General features: G+C 40.0%; 3 protein-coding genes across 3 annotated transcripts; 2 read left to right on the top strand and 1 right to left on the bottom strand.

Moving 5' to 3' along the window:
- Positions 1-28: 28 nt before the first annotated feature.
- pacc1 (proton activated chloride channel 1) lies at positions 29-5,736 on the bottom strand. The gene is made up of 8 exons (XM_069160719.1): positions 5,488-5,736; positions 4,528-4,633; positions 4,146-4,355; positions 3,319-3,473; positions 3,070-3,212; positions 2,717-2,858; positions 2,532-2,639; positions 29-2,446 (listed from the first exon to the last, which is right to left on the bottom strand). Exons 1-8 carry the CDS (start codon positions 5,521-5,523, stop codon positions 2,285-2,287), a joined length of 1,062 nt encoding a protein of 353 aa, XP_069016820.1. The 5' UTR covers positions 5,524-5,736; the 3' UTR covers positions 29-2,284.
- Positions 5,737-6,550: 814 nt separating this feature from the next.
- On the top strand, positions 6,551-9,566 carry nenf (neudesin neurotrophic factor). Its single transcript, XM_069160720.1, has 4 exons — positions 6,551-6,752; positions 7,242-7,302; positions 7,466-7,569; positions 8,352-9,566. The coding sequence occupies exons 1-4, from the start codon at positions 6,618-6,620 to the stop codon at positions 8,526-8,528; spliced, it is 477 nt and encodes a 158-aa protein (XP_069016821.1). The 5' UTR covers positions 6,551-6,617; the 3' UTR covers positions 8,529-9,566.
- Positions 9,567-9,663: 97 nt separating this feature from the next.
- Positions 9,664-18,607, top strand: ezra (ezrin a). Its single transcript, XM_069160715.1, has 13 exons — positions 9,664-10,017; positions 11,379-11,462; positions 12,265-12,360; positions 12,926-13,200; positions 13,275-13,358; positions 14,096-14,242; positions 14,569-14,665; positions 14,790-14,953; positions 15,045-15,175; positions 15,804-15,964; positions 16,294-16,386; positions 16,781-17,053; positions 17,926-18,607. Exons 1-13 carry the CDS (start codon positions 10,006-10,008, stop codon positions 18,088-18,090), a joined length of 1,782 nt encoding a protein of 593 aa, XP_069016816.1. The 5' UTR covers positions 9,664-10,005; the 3' UTR covers positions 18,091-18,607.
- Positions 18,608-20,167: the final 1,560 nt, after the last annotated feature.

Raw genomic sequence — 20,167 nt, forward strand, 5'->3', positions numbered from 1 at the left:
CATGTTAAGGAAAACAGGATATCGCGTTCAGAGTAGACTTTATTGATTGATCCATCATATATCACATTATCATATTGATGCCCCTGAACTCAATCGAGTCTCAAATGGACATTTTAATTTACTACACTCGCTTTTTATAACCGCTCTTTGAATTTTCTCGGCTGCATGTTTGGCTGTAAATTGTTGAAGAAGATTGTTGTCAAATCAAATTCAGTACTAAAAAAAAAAAAGATTCAGGGATAAAAATATTTATTTTCAAAAATCTTTAAAACACAACACAACAGTTAAATGTAATATTGACCAACAGAAATTCCCGATTCAAGTAAATCTAAACATTAAAATAGTATCATCACTTTAAGAACCAGTCCAAAGTCCAGCAACATTTTCATCTACAGTGCATCCAGAAAGTATTCACAGCGCTTCACTTTTTCCACATTTTGTTATATTACAGCCTTATTCCAAAATAGATTAAATTCATTTTTTCCCTCAAAATTCTACACACAATACCCCATAATGACAACGTGAAATACATTTTTTTTTTTAATTTTTGCAAATCTATTCAAAATAAAAAAACGAAAAAATTACATGTACATAAGTATTCACAGCCTTTGCCATGACACTCAAAATTTAGCTCAGGTGCATCCTGTTTCCACTGATCATCCTTGAGATGTTTCTACAACTTGATTGGAGTCCACCCGTGGTAAATTCAGTTGACTGGACACGATTTGGAAAGACACACACCGTCTATATAAAGTCCCACAGTTTGTGCATGTCAGAGCACAAACCAAGCCATGAAGTCCAAGGAATTGTCTGTAGACCTCCGAGACAGGATTGTATCGAGGCACCGATCTGGGGAAGGGTACAGAAAAAAATTCTGCAGCATTGAAGGTCCCAATGAGCACAGTGGCCTCCATCATCCGTAAATGGAAGAAGTTTGGAACCACCAGGACTCTTCCTAGAGTTGGCCACCCGGCCAAACTGAGCGATTGGGGGAGAAGGGCCTTAGTCAGGGAGGTGACCAAGAACCCGATGGTCACTCTGACAGAGCTCCAACGTTGCTCTGTAAAGAGAGGAGAACCTTCCAGAAGGACAACCATCTCTGCAGCACTCCACCAAGCAGGCCTGTATGGTAGAGTGGCCAGACGGAAGCCACTCCTCAGTAAAAGGCACATGACAGCCCACCTGGAGTTTACCAAAAGGCACCTGAAGGACTGTCAGACCATGAGAAACTAAATTCTCTGGTCTGATGAAACAAAGATTGAACTCTTTGGGCTGAATGCCAAGCGTCATGTTTGGAGGAAACCAGGCACCGCTCATCACCTGGCCAATACCATCCCTACAGTGAAGCATGGTGGTGGCAGCATCATGCTGTGGGGATGTTTTTCAGCGGCAGGAACTGGGAGACTAGTCAGGATCGAGGGAAAGATGAATGCAGCAATGTACAGAGACATCCTTGATGAAAACCTGTTCCAGAGCGCTCTGGACCTCAGACTGGGGCGAAGGTTCATCTTGCAACAGGACAACTCTGTGAATGTCTTTGAGAGGCCCAGGCAGAGCCCAGACTTGAACCCGATTGAACATCTCTGGAGAGATCTGAAAATGGCTGTGCACCGACGCTCCCCATCCAACCTGATGGAGCTTGAGAGGTCCTGCAAAGAAGAATGGGGGAAACTGCCCAGAAATAGGTGTGCCAAGCTTATAGCATCATACTCAAAAAGACTTGAGACTGTAATTTCTGCCAAAGGTGCGTCAACAAAGTATTGAGCAAAGGCTGTGAATACTTATGTATGTTATATTTTCGTTCTTTATTTTTAATAGATTTGCAAAAGTTTTAAACTTTTTTCACTTTGTCATTATGGGGTATTGTATGTACAATTTTGAGGAAAAAAATGAATTTAATCCATTTTAGAATAAGGCTGTAACATAACAAAATGTGGAATAAGTCAAGCGCTGTGAATACTTTCCGGGTGCACTGTAAGTTCACATTTTCTCAGTTTTACAGCTGAAACATCCTTTAAATAATAAGGGTTAAAAGTTTCTCGCCTTTCTGCAACATCTCCAGGAATGTTTTAAAAAATATTAATGACATGCATCTTCTTTTGAAATGAAACAATGCCAAAAAATTCAATGATTTCTTTTTTTAAGGAAATTATTAATCTATCTGTAATATTGAGTTATTAGTCTGATAAAAAAAAATTATGGAAAAACATAACTCACTGTTCATAATTCCCGCCATTGATTACAAAATGTGCAAAAAGTGACCCCAAACAAATGCAATCGTGTCTCAGCTGATCTGATTCATCTCCTTCGTTTTATTCCTCAGGTGTCTTTTACGCATCCTGATGATCCACTGGATCGAGAGTTTGGCAAAGTTAGCAGCTTTGAAGAGAGCCATGAAGACGCCGCAGAGGATGGCAATGGAGCTCCAGGGGTTTGCAGTCACTATCTGTTTTGGATATGAGCAAAGTTGTGTTCAACGCGTATTCAGAAAGGCTGATTATAATGAGGATAAAATATGTGAGGGAACGTACCAGTCGGATTTCTTGCATGTAAGGATCTCGCCATTCGAAGACAGCGAAGAAGAGCTGATTGGTTTTCTCTGTTTCAGGCCTTTTATCGTTGAATTTCACCACAGCGGACTAAAATGATGGAATGAAATTTTGTCACATCAACCTTCCACGTAAAGCATGTGTAAAGAGGTCAGAGATATAAATACCTCTTGCCGAAACTCAACGGCTTCATTGCGTTTCCCAGACGTCTTCACTAAAGACATCTTGACCCATGTCCTGAATCCTCCGGAGAACGTCCACATGGAGTAATTACTCTCGCAGTCCCTCATAAACTTGGATTTATTCGCACTAGAGAGTCAGAAAACACAGACGACACACACACACGCGCACACACACACACACACACACACACACACACACACACACACACACACACACACATTCTGCCATCAGACTTCAGATCAGATGTAGAGTAAACAAAACAAAAGATACCCTTATCAAGAAAATGCTATCACACCAGACAAAGACGACAGGATCGATACCTGTTGTTTACACTCACCTGGCGGTCAAGTCACTGAACTTGGCGAACAGCATGTAAGTGATGGCGCTGAAGTCCTCCTCTGTTTCATTGTGACTGAACTGCATGAAGATCAGCTCTTTGTTTCGGACGTCCGACGGGCCGCGGACCACCAGAGCTCTTTTCTATCAAACAAAACCAGTCCTGTTGTCGATGCATGTTTTTTGTTGTTGTTATTGTTTTTGCATTGTCTGTCTGTGAAACCACCACATAAACAGTTTTATCTCTGACCTCTGTTTGATTTGAGAACGGTCCAAAGTAAGACACGTGGATAATCTCGCAGTCTCCTTCCTGGGGTTTGCCGGGATCCACTAGAGGAGGGATGTAGTCGTGGTCGTGATGTTTGCAGCTCAGCAGCTGAGCTCTGCCGGGGTACAGAGCGATACCTGCTCGAAGACAAGAAGAAAGAACAATGCGCCGTTAATAATGCATGAAAGATCCAGCAAGCTGTTGGCTGATGGTGACACTCAACAAGATTTATAAGGTGCACTGCGATCAAAGTTAACTTAATCCAGGGGAGACACTCAAAAGTATCATTATAAACTATCACAAACTGATAAAAGTATTAGCTCTGCTTTCAGAAAACATTAGGAAACTTTAGGTCTGTGCATCTGGACCAGGTTGTAGAGTGAAGAACATTAACGGAAGGAGCTGCCTTGTGTTACCGTGATTAAAATGAATGAAGCATTTGTTGTGCTTCATTTCTGTTGCATCAAGTTTGGTAGAGTTTTGATTAGGGGGAAGTAAAAATGTATGAATTTGCTTGAGTTTTTTTAAATGTCACTTTGACCCTGGCAAAGAAAGTTATTGTACTTCAAAATGATTTCTGATCCAAAGAGCCCCAGGTTGTTCATTTTGCTGTAGGAGATTTTCTTCCTCTTTAAAGGGAGTTTTTTTTCTTACAGCTTTTGCATTTCAATTCTGTTTCCCAATTACCTGGACTTTGTGTTTTTTCCCCACTTTTGTGAGTAAAGTTGTCTTGTTTGGGCCTGAATTCCTACAATCTGTGACATTACAAACCCGTTCAATAGTCCTACATCACTCTCATGTATACCAACCTGGGGGAGAGAATGAGTCGACCTCTTTGTAGGTGACGGACATGACTGGCTGATTGAGCTTCTCCAGAAAGTCAGAAATGGTCTGGTAGGCGAGGAAGATGGCCACGGCGGTCAGCAGCAGGTAGACGAAGATGAGCACCACGGTGAAGACGTTTTTCAGGCAAGTTTTACTGAATCTCATCGGAGGACTGATGACCCTGATGACATCATCTACAGCAGGGAAACAAAAGAAAACAGGAAGTCGTGTTAAATATTTTCGGACCTTCATGTGACACCAGAACCAGGACCAGTAAATTGAGGCCGGCAGCTCGTTAAAGCAGAGAGGACGATTAAAGATGCATGAAGTGGTGACGCTGTGAGACGCTTCAGGTAACACTGTCACCTTGTGAGATGCTGCTTTTCGCCTCGTCGCGCTCCAGCTCTTCAATGTCATCGTCAAAGTAGTCTGAAGACAGTCTGTTATCTTCATCGACATCGTCGTCATCGAACTGTGTGGTCCAGAAAAAGATATCTAAGCGTTTATTTGTGTAGCAGCAAAGTTTAGTCTATTAGAGAGGTGAAAGTACATGCATATTTTAAAAGGTCTTTATGTTTGAGTCTAAGATGGCAGTAAAAACAACCTGCAGTATCACACTGTCGAAGATTTAACTTCTCTAAATACTTTAATAGTATTTAGGAAAGTGACAACCAGGGAAGTAAGTTGAGTATTTTGGTCAAATCTGGACATAAAAAGTTTGAGTATTTAAAAATGTTACTTGGAATAATGACAGTGAACCAGAGCGATCAAATTAATTGAATACATCTAACTGTAATGAAGTTTGGAGTAATGTAAAATCCTACAGATCATAAAAACAACACATTAATATTTGATTTAACGTGAAATTGAACTGTTTTAATGTCTTAGTTTCTACAAAGAGACTTTCTGGTTAAACACAAACAAAAATCTGAATTCAATCAAAATGCATCATACTGAGAGGAGTTTTTAATATTCTGTCATTTCCATTTCTATCAATGAGGGTTGAGTAAATAATAGAAACACCTGAACGCACCACAAACTGAATGACAACCTGTGTAAACTAAGTACAGTCTGACGGTGACTTTAAGTTTTGCTGCGATGTTCAGCTACATTTTAAAGTTTATTATAAGTTAAAGTTAAACTTCCACTCAAAGGAACCAGACAGTCAGACAGACAGAAAGGTGCTGTTAGAAACTGCAGTCCTCAGCTGTCCAGTCACATGATGACCACTCTGAGTACATCGGTGAGGACGTCATGTTTACTGTTTACTTAACAAACACGGCAGGGGACAGACACACGAACATACACAGGAAGTTGGGAGCTCACCTCTCGGTATGATCTGGAGTTTTGTTTTCCGACCATTCCTGCCTGCGCTTCTTTCCGGTGTCTGTAACGACCTCAGCTCCTCAGATTCTTTTTACGAAGTTAAAAAACTACTCTTAATAAATGCATTTTTTTTTTTTAAGGAAATGTCCTCCTCTGTAGTCAGGTCCCGGGATGTTTCCGCTCTGGAGGGAGACGCACCACAGACACCAGCCACCTCCTGGGTTCAGGCGATAGAAGCCCATCCCGCGATAAGGAGGCATTTACCGGTCGTGGCTCAACACAAAACAGTGGTTCCTTAACTTGTTTCCTTGTTTCCTTCCCTCCTCTCCTTACGTAGACTCCGAGTGCTGCACTCAGTTGCTCATTTTAGTAACGTAGTGAAGTAAAAAAAAATGTCAGTTCATTTTTCCAAGTTTGTGCATCTAAAAGATGAAATTCTTCAGGCCTTTAAGAATCTGGATGTCTTATCTGGGCAGGATTACATTTACAAAACTATAAGTATTGATTACAGGAACACCACAGAATCAGCTGCAGCCACTTATAGCAAACAATAACAACAAACAACAACATATTTCTCAGTTGTAAAGCCACAAATGCAACAACAGAAACGTTTAATGTAACTTCACTTCACTTCAATTAAAATTTCTTAAATGTCACAGTTATCATGGAGATCATCAAAACTAACTAAATGACAAGTTTTTTTTTCAAAGTTTTTTTGATGTTGTTTATTTATCTGCCTTAGCTTTTCCAAGTTTTGAATAATTTTACAGAATTATACACAATTTTACTGTAATAATATTGTTCAGAAATTATATTTTTATTTTAAAAACTGAAAGCTTTCTAGGAAGGGAACCCCAAAAAACGCCTACCAAGTACGTGCACGTGAATCTTCCACAAACAGAGTATCAAAGTAATTGATTGGCAGCTGCCAGTACATCCAATAACACGGAGAAAACAGGACGATTTTCAAACTGTAAAGAAATATGAGCATAAACCTTTACAACACTGTTTTTTTTTAACAGTTAACACAAACATTTCCGACGGCCCCTAAACGCATCATTTCTGTGTCGCTCCAACAAGGAAGTGGATGAAGTTGCCGCATCAGACTCGGTTCAAACAGTAGCCCCGCCATGGCAACAGCGCGAGCCTGCATCTTGTTTGTTGTCCTTTCCGCAACTTTAGCGGAAAAATTAAAATTCAAAGCGGCAAAAAAACCAGTCCGACTGTTCACGGAGGAGGACCTGAAGAGGCACGACGGCAGCCAGGTACACGTTATCTATCTCTCCTCCAGGTCTGCAGCCTGTGATGCGTTTGTGTGCAGCGAATAGATAGATAGATAGATACTTTATTAATCCCTCAGAGGGACATTTTTACGTTCCAGCAACATATACAGGGCAAAAACATTGAATATAATTTTTTTTTAAATGCACATTCTATACAATAAAATAATATTAAATACACTAAACTAAAAAACAGTGCAATGAATTAAAACAAAAAACAGCAGTGCAAGGGTGTCATTGTTGTGTGATGGATTTTGCCAGAGGTGAGTTATTGTACAGTCTTATTGCAGTGGGCAGGAATGATCTCCTGTATCTGTCCTTGTGACAGCGGAGCTGGAGGAGTCTTTTGGAGAAAGTGCTCCGCTGTCCCTGCAGCAGGTGATGGAGAGGGTGGTCAGGGTTATCCAATATGGATAATAATTTCTTCAGTATCTGTGATAAAGATTTGTCTGTGTTTTTTCCTCCCTGTTTTAGGAGGGACACCCGATTTACATGGCAGTAAAAGGAGTTGTGTTTGATGTCACCAAGGGAAAAGGTAAAATAAACCCTCCACAGTCATCTTCGAGATATACAATCATTTAAATTCAAGTAGGATTCAGAAAACTTTCCACTTCCTCTACAAACTAATTTAAACTCAGGCTGAGCTTTAATTCTGTGACTCATGAGATGATGCATTCACTGCCATGCTTTTTATTCAGAGTTTTATGGAAGAGATGCTCCCTATAACTCCCTGGTTGGGAAGGACTCCACCCGAGCTGTGGCCAAGATGTCCCTGGACCCGGCCGACCTGACGTCAGACACGGTGAGTTCACCAGACCCAGGTGTGACATCACTGGACCCAGGTGTGAGGGCTGCATGGTCCCGCAGATATCTGACACCCTGTCATAAAGCAGACTAAAGCGTCATGCAGTTTCACTTGAATGCACCTGTTTTTCTTCTTTCTTTCAGGTTCTTTCAACCACATTTTTTACACACAAAGAAGAAACACAAAAGCAAAACAACAGCTGGACAGCTTAACACAACTTCCTGCAACAACTATATCACTGAGGACCATAAATAGCAATAAAAACACAGAAATCTTACACAAATTTGTGATTCATAGAAATATATTTAAAGAAGTAATTTGATGTTTGGGAAAATATGATATATCTCTAAACATGAAGGGGTAAAAAAGGATTTAATGTGTTAACTTGTGAGTTTTAGAGGTTTGGAAAGAGTCCAGCTGGCTGTTTCCCTTTGTTTCCAGTCTTTAAGCGAAGCTAAGCCAACCGACTACTTTCTCCTCATATATAGAAAACAAAGATAGTTTCTACAAAGCTTTTTATTCTTTTAACATTCAGAGATACTTAGATGAAGATGTTTATTTATATAACTGGTGTATTTTAGCAACTGTATTTTACAGTATTCTATTTCCCTTTGTGTTACCTTGACGACACAGGCAGAGGATAAATTCCCACAGCACAAAGAAGATTAAGGTTATTTCTCTGTTGCATGTTTATTGGTCTGGGATTTTACTGCCAGAGTAAAAAGTGAGAATCCAACAGTAAAAGTTTGCGTTCTTCTTCTTCACATCCTTCTCATCAGTCGGGACTCACCAAGGAACAGCTGGAGTCTCTGGACGGCATCTTCCAAGGCACATACAAGGCCAAGTATCCCATCGTGGGCTACACGGCGGCACGTGTCCTCAACGAGGACGGCAGTCCCAACGAAGACTTCAGACCTGAGGACCAGCCTCACTTTCAGATCAGAGATGAGTTTTGATTCCTTTTCACAACTTTAGTTCCCCCAAAAAGATGAAATAAGTCTTGTTATAGACGAGTTTTAAACTTTGAAAACAATACATGATCATTTTTTTACTTGAACTGACTGTTTACATGGTCTTTTATTATCTGAGAGCTTCACTGTGCAGAGACGATTGTTGTATAAAGCAGAGAAGGCCAATATGGGGCCCGTGAGCCAAGTTTGGGCCTCACTTTCTTTATATTTTGGCCCACCAGCTTGTGTTTATTCTCCTTATTCTGAAATGCTGTAAAATCAAAACCGTAATGATTCAAAAAAAATACTAAAATATGTAATGTGACTTTGGGCTAAAAATAATATAATTACTATTACTCGGATTAAAGAGCAGTGTTTTAATTCTTCTGAAGTTAATTTTGTGTAAAAAAATATATCACATTTTTATCCAGATAAGTTTTTGGCCCTTTGTAGGAAAGAATGTGTTCCTCCTCTGCAGTAAAGAGATTTTTAAAGACATATTTGAAGGAGTTTAACTGCCGCACACAAGTTTCATGCATCGTTCTGCACAGAGCTTAAACAACATGTGAAGTAACAACAAACTAAACACATATTTGAGTGGAAGGGGACTTACTTTTTTTTTTTTGCCTGCAGTGTGTTATATGATGTAAGTGGAGATCAGAGCCCCTAAAAAACAAGTAAAAAAAGAAGTTAAAACACCCTGAAATGGTGTTAAAGATGACATTCGATCAGGTCAGAACATTCGGAGAAACTTACAGCACATTGAAGATTTGGAGAAGTCGTGTTTTGACCAAAATATTTGATTGCCGGTGGTCTAAAGTGTGGGTGGAAACACAGACAAAAAATAATTAGATCAGTTTCGATTTTTAATCAATACAATGTATCGATTTACTGTTTCAACTCTGGTTTTTAGACTGAAATGTTGCCATTAACTGCATTATCCAATAGAATATTAATGTAAAAGATCTGCAGCTTTTGTGAATGTTTACAAAATCAGAATCAGTCCACGTGATTGTTTTATCATTAAATTCAGTAAATTTCAAACTTCTTTGTGTCATTTTACCACAAAACCAATCCGTTGTCGTCTGGATGTGAACTCGATACTTTACGGCAGCCCTAGACTCCCTCCCGTCACCTCCAAACAGCCAATATAAATAGTCCGTCTGGGGTTATATAGCCTCGCATGCCCCGGCCGAAGGTCAGTGTGGTTCAGGTGCTGAGGCAGGTGATTGTCTCGGGGTGGAGACTCTGCAGGTAAACCTCCCCGTGATAGCAACCAAGCTGAACCTCCCACGTCACTGCGAGCGATTGTGCCGTCTAGTTCAAAGGTCACCAGCCCTGCCCTTGAGCCTGCCTGCTTAGAGCAGAGGAGCGGTGGTCCTTATCAGGTGGAGGTTGTGCTGGGAGTCGGCCACTGCAGCCTCGCTCAGCCTGGGAAACACTCATTTCTTCTGCTGGAGCTCGACCACCAACCGGAGCCAAGATGCCCAAAACGGTAAGAAAACGGTTTCAATGTGTTCCTTCTGTCCTGAGAGGAATGTTTGAACATTCGTCTGTGAGGTTTGGTGGATTATTTATGATTATATCACTGTGGAGAAAGAACACTGAGTATTTTAAGGTGCACTCGTGAATGTCTCTGAGTTCCTTCTTGACATTTACTCATTAACCAAATGTAGAGTTTGACCTACGCTGCTCACATTTCGGACACAAAAATGCTTCTAAACTTCAACCAGGCTGTGTGTGTGTGTGTGTGTGTGTGTGTGTGTGTGTGTGTGTGTGTGTGTGTGTGTGTGTTTGTGTTGCTGTGCATGACAGATAATAATCATATTAATTAGCTGCAGTGATTTCTAAATGTCAGCTCAAGACTGTGAGGTTTTAATCTGCTACCATCAGCAGAAATCAATCTTCCTCCTGAAATAATGGGAACTATTGTGCACTTCGCTGTGAGCCCTCCTCGGTTCACATCAATCTGTAGGAATAAACTGATAAGAGCGTTATGGCAGCAGCTCTGTGCTTCTTATGGACACCCCAAGGAGATAGTGTCCCTGAGGAGGTTAAAGCTGACGTCTGACTGGGATTGTTCTGATATTTGAGCTGCGTTTTGGCTCCAATTTCACCACTTTAACAGGAAATTAAAGTCTTTTATGGGGACAAAAACAAATATAAGCCAGTATAAATCCTTCCTTGGAGAAACCTACTGATTGATCGTAATGGATGACTCCTTCTGTGGTGGTCAATGATTGGAGAGGAGGAATGCACCAGCAGGATGTGGAGGAGTTACGGAGGCGTCTTGTGATCGTGGAAGCCGTTGAGAAACACGGATGTTCCAGTTTTTTGGTCGCTGCCCAAGTTTTAGTGTGTTTTTATCTTTACGACACCCCGAGGAGTGCCCGAGTACAACTTCATAAAACAATTGTGTAACTGCTGCGAGCCCGATGTGGCCTGCAGGCAGGGGTCATGCAGTGTTTTTGACATGCTGCAGGAAAAATAAACAGAATGACCCTTGTTTTTTCTTGTGGAAATCCTTTTTAAAAAAACAAAAACAAAACGTAAAGAACACTGGTGAAGTTTGTTTATCGAGTATTTTGGTGTTTTAATCTGCAACCTTGTGGCTCCTACTTCACGAGGGTAGTCCAAAGTCTAATGAGATAGCAAGCAATTGTGGTTTATGAACAATCCACATCGCAGACCCTGTCTTTGTCACCATGAAGTACGTTTTTCATCATGTAATCACCAGAAACTGAAAATGTTTCCTCACAGTTCAACATTCACTGAGATATAAAGACATTTCCTGCAAAAACAACAACAACAAAAAAAATCACATGACTAAATAGTCTTTTTCTTTTTCTGCTGCAGGTCAACGTTCGCGTCACCACGATGGACGCAGAGCTGGAGTTCTCCTTCCACCCCAACACGACGGGGAAGCAGCTCTTTGACCAGGTCTGTGTGTTCCAGGTCCCAAAGCACACGTTATTATTTTAATTTTATGGATCACAGACGACTTAACGAAGACTCAAAGCGAAGTAACTGATGGTACAGTGTAAAAATACAAGTTAAAGTCCAAGTCAAAGTGTTTTAATCCATAAAGAATAAATGAGTTTTGAATATAAACTCTTCATCTGCAAAGCAACTGGAGACTGTAGCACTAAAATAAATGTACAGGAGTAAAAGGTGTAATATGAAAATCTCTCAAAGGACCCAAACATTTTTACTTAATTCTACATTTAAAGTATCAAAGAGCCCTTTAAAAAAAAAAAAATTGCAGCAGTGAAATAGCTTAAAATTCATGTTTCAATTTCATATGAAGTATTTGTATGCCTTTATTACGGAGAGTTGAGAGAATAAGTTCAAATAAGACGTAATAAATGAGTCCCTTTTATATTGTTTTGTGCCATAGTTAATTCAAAATGTGTAGAAAAGTAAATCTTACAACTAATTATACATTTATTTATTTAACTATATATTAACTAAATGCTTTCATACCATTTTTTACACCTTTATAATGCAGTTAGAGAAACACATTATCAATGACTGAAAGGTCATCATTGGTGTGATGCTCTCTGTGTTTTACTGTACAAACCTTTGCACTTGAACACAGCGCTGTGATAACCAGTGTGTCCACCAGCTGTTCCAGATGTTAGACAGAGCCAGTGGAGAGGGAGTCTCTTCAGGAGTCTGATGAAAGAAGGAGATGTTCAGGATTATTTTGTCACCGTGTGTCTCTCTGCCTGTCCGTCTTCAGGTTGCCAGGACGATCGGCCTGCGTGAACTCTGGTACTTCGGGCTGCAGTTCATCGACGCCAAAGGATTCCTCACCTGGCTGAACTCTGAGAAGAAGGTGGAATCATTTATTATTATTACATTTATTATTATTACATCATAATTATTCAAGATGAATCTCTGCGCCTTTTATTTAATTAAATGTGGGTGTTTTTTATATATATTTCTCACCCCACAGTAACTTTTTAATTCTGTTTTAATCCTATTATATCTCATTTTTATCTTCTATTTTATTTTTTTCTGACTAAATTGTTTTTATTTGTGTATTTTTGCTTCTTTTATTTGTTATTATTGCTTTTTTTCTGTCTTTAAAAAGGTATTTTTGTTTCCTGGATCTAAATAAATAAACATGTCTTTCCCAGTGGTTTTTAGTTTATTAAAAACTTTATTTTATACTATTCTTTACTGTTTTTTACTCTGCATGAGTATAATTTAATCTACTGTTACTTCAAAACCTGTTATCATGTTCCTATTTCACATTTTACTTTATTCGCTCTCTTCTAATTTTTATTGCATTCCTCCCGATAACACTATTGTATTTTATTGATTTTTTCTTCCCTTTATTTAACTGCATCCTGCTTTATATTATTTCATATTCAGTCCTTTACTCGTCATCTGTGCAGGTGATGGCTCAGGGCATGAGAAAGGAGTCTCCCCTGCAGTTCAAGCTGAGGGTTAAGTTTTACCCGGAGGACGTGACCGAGGAGCTGATCCAGGACGTCACCCGGAGGCTCTTCTTCCTGCAGGTGAAGGAGGACCTGCTGAGCGAGGAAATATACTGTCCCCCGGAGTCCGCCGTGCTGCTGGCCTCCTACGCCGTCCAGGCCAAGTTCGGAAACTACAACAAGTTCGTGCACAAAGCGGGTTACCTGTCCTCGGAGCGCCTCCTGCCCAGGAGGTGAGTGATGCACTGAACCTTAGATGTCAGGTCAGACAGTATGAGGGTGGCTGATCGCTCGTCTCTCCCCTCAGAGTGATGGAGCAACACAAGCTGTCAAAGGACCAATGGGAGGAGAGGATCCAGGTTTGGCACAACGAGCACGGCTCGATGCTCAAGTGAGTGACTGATGCTCTGGTCTTTAAAATGTTGATCATATAAAGAATAAAGTTCACTCGGGTTTACTTGATCTGACTTTAAGCTTTTAGAAAGTAAAAAAACAACTATATTGATAACTGATTATTGTCCTTTTTTTTGCCAGATTTTAGCTTCAGCAGTGTCACAGTTTGCAAGCTGAATATTCTGGGATTTTATTTTGACATTTGAAGAACATCACACGAGGAAATTATGACGTTTTTCACAATTTCACATCAATCAATCAGAAAAATGTTTTCTTAGTTCATCTCCTGCTGTTATTATAAACATTTGGCTCATTAAATTCATCACAAAAAGAGTCAGGGATTGATTATATGTTTTTAATAACAAGAATAATACACAATACATTTATTAAAATAGCTAAATTTGAATTTTCATCAGCAGATGCTGGTTCAAAGTAATTGATAATAACAGATTGTTTGGTGAATTAAGACATTTCAACATGAAATTTAGTATTAAATCTACATATTGAACATTAATAACATATCATTAATATGTGAAATAAGATTATTATTTTACAATTAAACTTTTACAATTGATACTCAGGGAGCTAAAAGTGAAAGAGGAAAGAAGAAAACATGTTTTCTGAGGTTCACCTTATATAAATGCTGGAATCCTTTTTGTCTCACATGTTCGAGTAAAAGATGAATCAGTGGGTTGAATTTAAATTGATTTCTATGTGTCCATCTGACCTGATCAGGGAGGAAGCCATGATCGAGTACCTGAAGATCGCTCAGGACCTCGAGATGTACAGCGTCAACTTCTTTGAGATCAAGAACAAGAAGAATACGGACCTGTGGCTGGGCGTCGACGCTCTGGGGCTCAACATCTACGGGAAGGAGGACAGGTGAGTCGGAAAAAAGTTCCATTTCATTATCACCCTCACTGTAACATCATAATTGTAGAGTGCACGGCTCTGATTACATCCAGTTGTGGACAGGAGGGCGACACACGAGCGGTCATCGACCTCCGCTACCTTTCCTCTCAGTCTGTGGAGTTTTAAATACATTTGACCGCGTGGATGTTGTGTTTTAGCGGCCGTTGACCTAATTTTCTTGTTTCTACTACAACATGAACACACAAGCCCAAGCCGGCTGGCCGGCTGCTCTGACAACAAACATCACATTTCTCTGCTGTTAAATACGTCTGATCATCTTTTCTTTCATCTTCCAGGCTGAGTCCAAAGATCGGATTCCCCTGGAGTGAAATTCGAAACATTTCTTTCAATGATAAGAAGTTCATCATCAAGCCGATAGATAAGAAGTCACCTGTAAGTGTTGTATGCTTTTAATGAATGTGTATTGACGTAATTAAAGCTGTGCAATCATATTTAAGATGCCTAAGTAGCAGCATGTTTTTTTTGGAAACAACATTTTTTTTTTTGTGTTTCCCAGGACTTCATCTTCTACGCCCCGCGGCTGCGAGTCAACAAGCGCATCCTGCAGCTGTGCATGGGCAACCACGAGCTTTACATGCGCCGCCGCAAGACCGACACCATCGAGGTGCAGCAGATGAAGGCTCAGGCCAAAGAGGAGAGGCTGCAGAAGAAGATGGAGAGGTAGGTGAAGAGAAAGGGGAAATGTCACACACACAAACACCTTCCTGGGTGTGATGGAGGTGTGTGATCGGCCTGTTTTGGTGCTCCGCAGGGATCAGCTGGAGGCTGAGAAAAAGAAGAGGGAGGCCATGCAGAAGGACAAGGAGCAGATGGAGAGGGAAAAGGAAGGCCTGATGATGAAGCTCCAGCAGTTCGAAGAGACGACCAAGAGAGCAGAGAGAGGTGAGGCGGAGAATCAAACTTATTCTTCACTAAAACTGCTCGTCATTATCACTGAAAGCTGCTCAGGAAACATTTCTTACCTCCTAAAGATCTGCACAAATGTTTCCATCTGTAGTATTGATCAGAAGCTGAAAAGTTACTAAATGTGGTTTTACTGCCCTCTGCTGTTTATTTGCAGTTACACAGAAAAAGTTAAATATTTTCTGTCTTGCTTGCTCCGTTTTTTACATTTAAAATGTTATTCAAGTCACTGAAGGTGCTTTACTGCAAATTCTTGAGCTTGCAATCAAAACGTTCCCCCAGTTCACATCAAATAGCTTTTTATAGTTGATTGTGATCGTATTTATATTTTTGTAAACATGTGAAAAGGCCGATTTATGCACTAGAAAATGTGTGCTGTTACGTCAGTGGTTTTCCCAACTATCTTTTACTTCTTTTTTCCTTTTTTTTGCTCAATGTTTTTTCTTTTTTTCTTGTGAAATCTGCAGATTTGACCTCTAAAAACCATCTAAATGAAACAAACTTGAAAGAAGCCGACAGCACAGCGATATATCAAAAAAAGTTCACCTCACATCCTGCATTTTTATAACATCATACAGTCCTTAGTATATTTACTCATGTCCTGCAGAGCTTCAGGAGCAGCTGGACCGGGCCATGAGGCTGGAGGAGGAGAGGAGGAGGGTGGAGCAGGAGGCAGCCCGGCTGGAGGCTGAGAGGATGGAGGCCATAATAGCTAAAGAGGAGCTGGCCAGGCAGGCAGAGGACCAGATAAAGAACCAGGAGCATCTGGTGAGTGTACGGTGCACGTGAGGGGAAAAAGTCCTGATGAAGCTCCTGAAGACGCTGCAAACACATTTTATATGCAGTTTAAAGTGATAAAGTCGTCACTGTGAGAGTCAGGTGGGGTAAATTCTCTTAGACCTCATTGTCACCGAGTTAAAACATCTCTTTTATGGTAAATTCCACCTTAAGCTTTTATGATTTCCCTCCTTTTTCTGTCCATCTATTTATAAAATGACCAGATAATTGAGTTTTCTGAGATTAACAGATGTCTATTCTTGAAGTTGTTGTTGTTGTTGTTGTTGTTTTTATGACAACATGCTTCGTGCCTCCTCCAGGCTGCAGAGCTGGCCGAGTACAGCGCCAAGATCTCGGTGTTGGAGGAGGCCAAGAGAGTCAAGGAGGAAGAGGCTGAGTCATGGCACAACAAGGTGAGTCTCCAACACGCCATCAAAGGATGCTCGAGCTCCCCGAAGTCTCCGGGATTACCTGGGAAATGTCACAACAGTACAGGTGACGCTCCTCCTGTGGATACCTGTAAGAGTCAAAACAAATAATAAACGGCAGTAAAGTGAAGCACAGTTTTAATTTCGACAGTGAATTTAAAAAGAAAGCTGACAAACTGCACATTATAGGCTAAATAGGAAGTTTTTAGTGCCTTAAATTGAAATGTAATGAAATTCTAAATGTAAAAGTTGATGATTAAACATAACACATCTCACTCACAGTTTTCGAAAGAGAGGTTCCCTTAAATTACTTCTCGTAAAGAAAGAAAAATAAATATCTGTATCTGTTTTCCATCTGAACGTCTCCTCTTCCTTTAAGGCTGTAGAGGTGGAGGAGAACCTGCTGAAGACAAAGGAGGAGCTGCACATTGTGATGACCTCCGCCAGCTCGGCTCCCGCTCCGGCTCCCCCCGCCGCTCCCGCGTCCTCCTCCTCCTCCTCCTCCTCGGACAGCGAGAGCGACCACGAGCACAGCGAGGAGAACAGCACCTGCAGCGCCGAGTTGCAGACGCAGGGCATCAACGACCACCGCCAGGAGGAGGAGCGGCTCACCGAGGCCGAGAAGAATGAGCGCCTGCAGAGGCAGCTGATGGTGAGTTCAGGGTCCACGGGTACTTCTTACATTAATCTCTTTTCAGCTGGAGTCTGCGTAAAAAAATTCATATTTTTTACATTTTGCTGCATCCTCAAGAAAAAACAGGCAGGATGTTAAAGGTACAGCTTTTTAACTACAGCTCAGGTACTTTGTCAGACTATATACTTGAACCTGTTTGAAGATGTATAAGAACTCTTTTTACACAGGGATTAAAAAAATTCAATTTAAAGTAACATAATAAAGATAAATTAACGTTAATCTTGTCTACTGTAAAGAAAAAAAGACCATTTATTTCCATATTCTCCCTTCATAGATTAAATAAAATGATTTGGTATAAAGGGTAACAAAAAGCACCAAAATGAGTGAGAAACTTAAGTATGAAAATCATTAGAGAAACAAAATGATTGTCAGAGAGCATCACTACAATTGAAGATTAATTGTAGGACTCAAAAACTACTCTAAACATGTTTAGAATTTTTTTTTCTTTTGATAATATTTTTTTTCTTGCAAAATAACTCCTGTAACTCATCAAAAAAAACAATGAATATTAATATATTTTTAATTATAAAAGTTTAGCAGTTTAGCAAGATATCTCCTACTTCATTGTTTGTGCACTGAAGTTTTAAAGTTTCCACACCACACTATCGGTTCTTTATTGGTTTCTAAACTAGTTGTGATGTCACAAAATTGTCACCTAGAAGGTCAAACGTTCATCTGCAGTGACAGTAAGCAAAAGTTTGAGTAGACTTTAAAACACGGTGGAACAAAGACGTTCTTTACGGTGTGTTTTTCTTATTTCTGGAATATTTGGCTTGATGTAGTGGCTTGTTTTCCGTTAACTAAAATAACTGGGCGTGGCTCCTCCGTAGGCCCTGAGTTCAGAGCTGTCACACGCCCGGGACGACAACAAGAAGACCCAGAACGACCTGCTCCACGCCGAGAATGTCCGAGCCGGCCGCGACAAGTATAAGACCCTCCGTCAAATCCGAATGGGCAACACTAAGCAGAGGATCGACGAGTTTGAGGCCTTGTAGAAAACCCCAGAGACCCGAAGATCTCTTCCAAATACCTCATGAAGGCCCCCATTCAGCATCTTTTTAGTTTAAGCGTGATGTAATTGCAGCCACACGTGATCTTAAAGAAGCCGAAGAAGCATGGAGCTGAGCTGTGTAATAGTGCCTCCATGAGTTTTATTTTATTACTTTTTTTCCCTTTTTTTGTGTAGCACTCAAAGATTTCCAACATGCTGTTTAGACCCATTAAAATGGAATGCTATAGACCAGATATACCGTATGAACAAAGCTGGTATGAAATTATGTATATTAGGATAGACAATCAAAATGTATTTCAATTCTGCTTTGCATTTGTCTTATTATACCCAGCTGAAGTGGTTGCACTTTGATTTATTTAACATCTATTGGTTATTTTTCCAACAGTTTTGTCTAAAAAAAATGTCAGGAAAGTGGAAGAAAAAAAGGCCCAACACATGTTCCTGAACGTCCAGTGTCATGTCTTCATGCATACTGAATTTGAAATAAAATTGAAAAAGAAACAAATGGCAAATCCTGAGCTTTGAATTAAAACAGAATTGTTGCAGATAGATAATTCAGACTTACTATATTTATATCCTACAGCCTCCAAATGTTTAAAGTTAATGTTTTTTATGATTTTATATGTATGTTTTACAGTATTTACATCAGAGATACAAGGAGAAACTTTTAAACAAGGATTTACAATGGGGTTTATTTTGCTTTGTCCTGTTAATGCAATCCCATTATTTCAGATCATTTCATACTTGTCTTGGGAGTATAAGCTTGAAGTACAATGGATCCTACACTTCCCACAATGCAACTCAGTTACATCACCTGTCTCCCTCCCTAGGTCAGTTTTCAGTTGTTTTTTTTATTGCTTGGAGATGATTTTTAGAGCCACAGAAAACATTACAATTACCGTACGAGTGATTCCAAAAGCACTCTCCAAAAAAAAAAAGGTGTGTTAGGTGGTGGTTCATTCATGTATGTTAGGTGGTGGTTCATTCATGTATGTTAGGTGGTGGTTCATTCATGTCTGTTAGGTGGTGGTTCATTCACGTTTGTTAGGTGGTTCATTCACGTTTGTTAGGTGGTGGTTCATTCACCTTTGTTAGGTGGTGGTTCATTCATGTTTTTTAGGTGGTGGTTCATTCATGTTTTTTAGGTGGTGGTTCATTCATGTTCCTGCTTCAAACTTTCTGGATTCATCTCTTCAGGTGGTCAGAAGTTCATACAACAAATGGGGTAGCAAGTGGTAAGTTATTATAAACTTTACCTATAATTTAATAAATTGTCAAGAAAGCATGATCTTAAAGTCATTTTAACTTACTGTACCGGTTTGTATTAGCCTGCTAGCTAACATTAACGTTGGCTAACATTTGCATATTTGGTTTGCAGACATAACTGACTTTCACCAGTTAGTTTTATAGTCAGACCAATTAAAGGCAGTGATAACTCTTTATTTATTACTTCTATTCTGTGTTTTTTTTTTTTTTTTTTTTTAAATGATACAGTCACATAATTTTCACAATAATACACTTTTATTTTCTGTGTGACAATGTTGTTTAATGTGACAAAAGTTCTATTTGGAAACGGTTTGCTGTAATAAATCAATTATCTTCTTGAAAGCTGCAGGCTTTTACAGTAAAAGAGTAAGTTTCTTTTGTCCCGTTGATGGAGCTGAAGTTGTATTTAACCTGAAGAATCCTGCAGCCCTGCAGCTCACCGTGAAAAACATGTTCCTCTTTTAAATATTTACACACAGAGAGATGGTGATCATTAGGTTGCTAGACAACTTGTGAAGCCAGTAGAGCTAGTCTGTTTAAACAGCCACAGGGTAAATATCCTACTTGAATGAACACATGAATCATACGCCAAAGTCATATTTGTACAACTTCTCCTCGGAGGCTGAACCAACTATCTCTGCAACGGCTCCTTTGAAAACATCATTATTTTGGCCTCGCAAACATTCATGCGCGCGTATTTGCGCAAAAAAAAAACAACAAAAAAACTCCGGAGAGGTGCGCGCTGCTTGTTTGAGCTGCTACTCTGACGGTCTGTGGGATTACCCTGTGTTTCT

This window comes from Embiotoca jacksoni, unplaced genomic scaffold, assembly GCF_022577435.1.
Source record: "Embiotoca jacksoni isolate LCO1_2020_lvr unplaced genomic scaffold, fEmbJac1.0.p SCAF_27, whole genome shotgun sequence".
NCBI lineage: Eukaryota > Metazoa > Chordata > Actinopteri > Embiotocidae > Embiotoca > Embiotoca jacksoni.